The following is a 7,217-nucleotide window of genomic DNA, read 5'->3' on the forward strand; positions in this document are numbered from 1 at the left end:
AGTTTGTTTGGATGGGAGAAAACGTCAACGAATTAGTACACGTAAAAAACAATTTTTTTCAAAATATAAAAAATAAACTAGCTTTAAGAGAAAGTAATTGAAAGGCGAATCGAAACACAGTAAAAACTCGATTAAACTTACAGCTTGGTTGTGCTGAACACTAAAATGTTACGATTCTAAACAGTAAACAGAAAAACAGAAAAAATGCCCGAATATACCGGTAATAGGAACCCCGAATAAGCAAATGCAAAAATATACACAGAAGCGAACGAAATGTTTATTAAATCAATACTTACATATGTGTACGATTATGTACGTATGAGACATATGCTAAAGCTCCCGACCGGTCGTTTGCCTCCGGATGGGGGCGTGGATACCATTTAAATCGAACAAAAATACTCTCAACCAATTGTAGCCTTAGCCTGTAAGTGGATTTACACATATACGAATAACGGATATTGGATTACTCGGAGGAACAAGCATATGGCGATCGTCTCGCGTAAGAAAACCAAATTCAATATTCATGTGGGTTTTCATCCTCCATTTTTTTTTTTTAGTATGAGTAAGTATTTTTTGTGACGTTTTTTTGGGCATGTGACAAAACGGAAATCATCAATATACTTTTTTGTGTCAGTGTAGTGCTTTTTTTTGTCGGGCGTCATCTTTTAGACAATTTTTTTCTTTACTCATAAGCAGCCAAGCTAATTTTGTTGGAAAACACCGAGATACAATGTTGAAACAGAGAATCAGAGCAAGGAAGGAGCCTAGGAAAGCGCAATTAGGGAGACATGTGTGTGTTTTTTTTTGGTATTTTTAATAAAGAAAGTTGTAGAACATGAAAACCTCACAGCAACCTAATCGCAAATACATTTTAAATGTTGTTCAATGAATATTTAGAGAAACCAATGAACAAGGCAAATAGCATACATTTTTTTATGTCAAAATAAATGTCTAGAAGTCTAGAAGATAACAAACAACAAGAAATCTTTTTATAACTAAAAAAGACAGAAGAAAAATCATGAAACCAAATACCAGAAATATGCAATACAATTTTTTTTTTTAGTGTAAGGGAAAACGTTTTTTATATAAGCATATACATAAAAAAAGGCAAAAAAAAAGGCGAACCTCAAGAAAGCGGAGATCAGTGAGATTAGTGCATGGTATACTCGGATATATGTATGTAGAAATCCAGATAGTCCAAAATTCTTCTTCGTCGTCAATTGGGAATCCAAGCGGTGGAGGAGAAGATGAAGGGGTTTAGAAAGTTAGAAAGATTTAATGGCGCTTTAACCTATGAAACTTTTCGGTATTATTATTTTGTGGTTTCAATCTCGACCATCTCTGCTCTGTTCCCCAACCTGTCCCAAGTCCCATCTTGTAGCGTTCTAGCGGTCATCTATAGCATCTCGAAAACACCGACAAATGATATACAATTCAATAAATATATATACATAGATATATATATATACATAGAGAGATAGTGTGTGGTAGCTACCAGTAAACAGTAACCAGTAACAGAGACAGCATAGAGGAGAGAATTTTTTTTTGAGTAATGAAGATGTTAACTGTTAATGGGATGGGATGGCGAGGATTGTATCTGAAACGTGAACTGCCCTATGAAAGATTTTTAAATAACTTAAACAAAAATGAAAACAAAAAACCAAAAAACCAAAACCAAATACCAACAAGGAGAAACAAGCAACTATAAGTCGACAGTGCAGAATATTAATTCGAGCAAAAGTAAGTAAAAAAAAACTCCTAAATGGCCTACTGAAATAAGCAATATACATAAATTCATAAATAGAAAAAATTTAGTGGAACAAATTACAGTTTAAATAACGAACGAAAAAAGCAACAAACAACAAAACGGGAATATATTCAACAAAAATGCAAATTATATTAACTATACAACCGTATATACACTATATACCTATATATATATAGATATATATATATAAATTATAACTATTAAGCCCGAGCGGAATTTTTTTTTTAAATAAATAAATATTTAAATAAATAATACCGTAATACACCATACAAATACTGAATAAACGACGACACACACACATGATACACAGAGGCATACAAAGAGAACTTGTCTTGTTCCCGTAGTCCGTAAATAAAACACACAACAACACGCATTGACACTTGCATACATTTATAAACGAACGGAAATAAGAACAAATTTAATTTTATTCGTTTATACAAATACATATATACATATATTATATATATATATATACATAATAGCAGCTAATTGTTGTACTTAAGATGTCACATTACAAAGCGATAAGTACAGTACTTACAAAAAGGAAAACCAATAAACGAAAATATTTAAAATTCAACGGAAAACCAAACAAATAACGGGCCTTTTAATGCGAAACTTGCTCTGGCTGCGCCTTACAGCCCATTTTCTGGACATTAGCTGGACTGACTGTTAACATCACTGCTTATTGACGGGAATTGTTAACAAAATAGATGTGCGGGGTGGTCTTTCCATATTGAATTCTTGTCAGCACTTCCATATAATATCTGCAAGCTCTGTGCTCTTGAAATCGGTCACTGTTGCTAACAGCGCTCCCTGTGCACTTAACAGCACTGGATGTGCGCTCCTTTCGTACGTTAAAAGTCTCCTGTTGCACCTAACAGCACGCTTGGTGGTGCGATTCAAATGTATTAAAAGCTGTATTTAATCGGTCAATAACGCGCTCCAAACCGAATGCCAACCAACGGGCACAGTCTTATCAGTCGGGCACTACAAGTATTGTAATGTTTTTGTTAACACATCACTTGAATTCGACGCAGCTGCAACGTGGCCGGTGCAATGAGTCGTCGCTGCGTTCTCCTAAATGCACTTTCGTCGGGCCAGCTTGTTCGAAACACAACAAACATTATATCATCAGTGGTCCTCGGTGGTAATGCCCAACCACTCGAGTACCCAATTGACAGAGGAACAGAATTAAGTGCTTCCCTGAAGCGACGATGTCAATTCGCATCGAATTACAAGGAAATCGAGGTCCGCTGCCCCGTTTCCATTGGAACTAATGATGATGATGATGAATGATGATCGCCAGCTGATGATAGTACGCTCCAACACGTTTTCCAATCACATCCAATTAATGTTCGCACAACCAACGACCGTCGACTTGGCAAGCCGTTGCGGTATTACGTCAGGGCGCGCAATTCGCACGATAAGGTGAAATGTTCTAGAGACGCCCCTCCCCCACGGCACCCAAATAGCAATCCTTCGTGGCACGTTCCAAGAGCTTCATGGGGCGGCCAAGGCCTGTCGTCGCGCTATCACTATCACTACGTATCAGTGCGATAACTTGGTTACGTATGTATGAGGATATTGGCCAACTTGTGCATTGTCATTGTTTAGAGTCGATTCGGCCGGAATAGCATAATCTGAGGGTCGAGGGTTGGATCTGGCTCGAGCCGGATCGCTGCGTTGCATAATTGAGTGCTGGGTGGCAAGTGCGCCCGCCCTGGCCCCAGAGCACACCCAGAGAGTGAAGTCCCTACTGTGAATGCACTTCAATTGACTTTGATTACGGCTTGGTTCTGTTTATTTACGAGTAGTTTATTGATATTGATATCGGTTTTGTAAATGGTTTGTTTGGGCCGCATTCCATTGCTGCCAAGGCTAAGTACTTGACACATCACAGATTGAATACACCACTGATAATTTTCTCTTAACTACTACTTCTTCAGGAAGAGCTCGTGCAGCTCCACCTCCTTCAGGTTGTTGAGAGTGAGCCGGCGGGTGAATTTGCCCGTCCGCCAGTGCTCTTCCAGCTCCTCGAGGGTGCGTCCCCGCGTCTCAGGGACAAAGAAGCCGATGAAGCCGGCCGCCAGGAACGAGATGAACGCATAGAAGGCAAACAGATTGGCAGTGCCCATGGCGGCCTCCATGTTCGGATAGATTTTCAGCATGATGAAGGCGAGGATCATGCCAAAGAAGACGGCAATGCCGGAGGCACTACCGCGTGCCCGCTGCGGGAACACCTCGGAGATCATGAAGAACGGCAGCGTGAGCATGCCCATTGTGGAGAACACGATGTGTGCAACGATGCACACAACAGGCAGCCAGTGCCAGGTGCCCACTGTATCTGGCCACCAGCCGCCGGCGGCCAGCAGCAGCATGCAGAGGCCCATGCCCGAGGCGGAGAAGATGCCGGACGGCTTGCGGCCCCACTTCTCGAAGATAGTGCTCATGAAAAAGGTCATGATGATGCGAGCAACGCCCAGCATGACGGCCACCAGCACGGGGTCGATGGAGACGCCGGCCCTCTGGGCTATCTGAACAGCATACACGATGATGACGACCACGCCGCAGGCCTGCTGAAAGCCAAAGAAGGCAGTCATCATTAGAACCGGCTTGTACACCTCCGGACGCCGTATGAGCCGACTGAGCGATTCGCTGGCCGCCGTAGTCCGGCTGTTCTCGGCCGTCGCCTTCATGTGCGCCAGCTCGTCCTCGAACTCCGGCACGTAGTCGTCCTCTTTAAGTAACAGAAATCAGTACATAATGTAGATAAAGGAATCCTAGTAGGAACTCACCTTTCTTTGGCAGGCCCCGGAAGTATCTTAGCGATTTCCTGGCTCGTTCGTCGCGTCCTTTGGTCAGCAGCCAACTGGGGGACTCCGGCATGGGGAAGACCAGGAGAGTGGCCGCCAGCTGGTAGCAGCAGCTAATCGTCGAGATGAGCACGATATTGCTGCGTATGAAGTAGCCCAGCAGGTACATCATCAGGATGCCGCCGGCGAGGCCAATGGAGGTGCCCAATATGAGTCTTCCCCGGATCCGTGGCAGACTGATCTCGGCGGAGTAGACGCCCACCGGTGACACGAACATGCCGATCATTATGCCCCCCAGGGCACGACCCACCAGCATCTGGGCATAGATCAAGTCGCGGTCGGTGTGCAGAAAGCTGGTGGCCAGCAGCAGCCAGCCGAGCAGGCCCAGCAGGTTGGTCACCAGGATGGTGTACTTGCGGCCAATGCGGTCCATGAAATAGCTGACCAGCAGCCCGCCCAAGGGACAGGCCATGTTGTTGATGGAAGCTGTGGTCGGAAAACGGAGAAGAAACGGAAACGGAAACGACAAAGTAAGAGACGCTCTTCACCTGCATATGGCTTTAGTTACTCACCGAACCAGCTGGACTCGTCCTTGTCCAGCCAGAAGGGCTGGGTCTCGTCGTGGAGCTGATTGAGCGTCACTGAGGGCATGCTGATGACCATGCCCGAGCCGAGTACCCCGCTGTTGCCCAGAAAGACCATCAGCTTCTGTCGCAACACGGCCCGGTGGCTCTCGCCCAGCGGCTTTCTGCAATGCTCCTTTGTTTTGGTGTGGTCCATGTCTTTGCAGATCACGGGACTGCGAAACGATGGCTCCTCTTGGTCCTTCATGGTGGATGTGTCTGTTCCTTGGGTTCCTTGGATGAGGCGTGCCCAATTGTGTGGCGCTTTCTGCTGGAGCTCTTTGCGCGCACGCCGCCAATCAATTAATGGTTATAAACGAACCGTGGAGTCAACGTCGTCGACTGCTGCTTCACTCTGTTCTGATACTTTGGGTGTTGCTGCTGGTAGTGTTGCTGCTGCTGCTGCTCGTGCTGGTGTTGGCTACACTTGAATTGTAACGACAAGTGGAAACTTCCGCGCATTTCAATCATGGGCTGGCTCCAGTATCAATTTCATAAGCTTCTTTCGATGACGACTTCGGCTACACTACTCCCTGCTGTGTCTCGTGTCGGCGCCGCGTGCGTGTCTCTCTGTTTCTGTTTCTGTTTCTGTTTTTGTCTGTGTCTGTGTCTGTGGCCTGCAGCCACCAGTCAGCCACCTCTCTCGGAGGACGGGCGCTGGCGCCTTTTAAGCGCAGTGTTCTGTCGTTATGTTCTCCCCTCAGTTATCAGTTGCCGGACGAATGTCGCTCTCCGTGTTGAACATTTGCCAGCAGCGTGCTTGCTATTGATTCCCCTATCGATTATCACCTGTCAACACTCAACACTAGCTCTCGCAATCGACACACTCACTATACCACTCATAGACAGCGAATTTAACAAATTCAACGATTTGTTTTCACCATTCAGTCATTTTGAGCTGCTGCTTCTGCTGGTGCTGCTGTCGATGACAGCCAATGACGAGCCTCCGCATGTACATACGCAATCGGTTTCCACTGTCTGGTGTCTGCCTACCCTTTCCCTGAGCCACAGTGTTGTTATGGCAACCAACTCCAGCTCCTGTTCTCGGCTGTCTTCCTGCCCCGTCCCGTCCCGTACCGTTCCGTTCTGTAGGGCCTTTGATGGTGTGTTCTGGGTAAAAACCAGCTGTAGTTCCTGCCTACCGCTGTCTGATGTCTGACTGCTCCCTTCACTGGGGCTTTGTGTGAGGCTGTTCTTGTGGCAACTACCTCCTGCTCCTACTCCTGCTCCTGCTGCCTGCTGCTTGCTGCCTGCCCTTCTTTGCTTTGTTCTTCCTGTTCTTTTGTTCTGGCGGGTTTCATCAACCGGTTGCGCGTCCGCTTGGGTCAACGTTTGCCAAGCAACTGAGAATGAACTGGGCTGGATGCTCTGCTTACGTTGCTTTATTTTCTCCCCTGGTCAGAATAATTTGCAAATTAATTTAGTAGCAAAAAAAATATGGCTGGCTCCACACGTCGTATACGCAATATGTCGCACAAATAGAATGCTGCGTTACGTATACGCCCCGCCCTGTCTGCGGAGGTAAAGCCCACAAGTTGTTAGCCCCATCGAACCTGTGGCACCCGCTTTCCCCCTTTCCATTTATCATTCTCTTTATTCATTATTCTTTACTCATTCTCTTCCCCTCTCCTACAATCGAACGACATTGGCAACGAACTTGGGGCGACTTGCACAAAATGGACATGAACGGGTGGCGGCAGGCTGCACACTGCAGACTGCAGGCTGCTGTGCAACGAAAATGAAAATGAAAATGAAAATTAAATCGAAGAATTAGAATATGTAACATCTATTCTTGGTCGTCATTCGCATACTCTTTGGTTGGAAAAAGTGCTGGAGGGGATTGGCGGATTGTGCATCCATACACAAGAAACTATACGTTATTCCCTCCCATTCGGAAATTCCATTTATAAATGGCGCTCACGTTTACTTTTTTCATTGGTAGGGGAAGTACCAGTAGAAGGGAAGATCTGCTGGTATAATTAATATAGTCATGGCATGTTTTAAGGGTAGGGA

At 45.3% G+C, this 7,217-nt stretch overlaps 1 protein-coding gene across 1 annotated transcript; it reads right to left on the bottom strand.

Annotated features, from left to right (window-relative positions):
- Positions 1–3,546: 3,546 nt before the first annotated feature.
- Positions 3,547–5,667, bottom strand: LOC6599984 (facilitated trehalose transporter Tret1). The gene is made up of 3 exons (XM_002025106.2): positions 5,154–5,667; positions 4,564–5,067; positions 3,547–4,505 (listed from the first exon to the last, which is right to left on the bottom strand). Exons 1-3 carry the CDS (start codon positions 5,410–5,412, stop codon positions 3,703–3,705), a joined length of 1,566 nt encoding a protein of 521 aa, XP_002025142.1. The 5' UTR covers positions 5,413–5,667; the 3' UTR covers positions 3,547–3,702.
- Between the last annotated feature and the right edge of the window lie 1,550 nt (positions 5,668–7,217).

Source organism: Drosophila persimilis, unplaced genomic scaffold (assembly GCF_003286085.1).
Source record: "Drosophila persimilis strain 14011-0111.01,24,50 unplaced genomic scaffold, DperRS2 tig00000829-arrow-arrow-pilon, whole genome shotgun sequence".
Classification (NCBI taxonomy): Eukaryota; Metazoa; Arthropoda; class Insecta; order Diptera; family Drosophilidae; genus Drosophila; species Drosophila persimilis.

What these genes read in the sequence shown, in the direction of transcription:
- LOC6599984 (XM_002025106.2), bottom strand. Translation starts at nt 5,412, where the DNA reads ATGAAGGACCAAGAGGAGCCATCGTTTCGCAGTCCCGTGATCTGCAAA. An exon ending in GGACGAGTCCAGCTGGTTCG is followed by an intron (nt 5,068 to 5,153) that starts GTGAGTAACTAA and finishes TTCCGACCACAG; the next exon opens with CTTCCATCAACAACATGGCC. An exon ending in CCGGGGCCTGCCAAAGAAAG is followed by an intron (nt 4,506 to 4,563) that starts GTGAGTTCCTAC and finishes TGTTACTTAAAG; the next exon opens with AGGACGACTACGTGCCGGAG.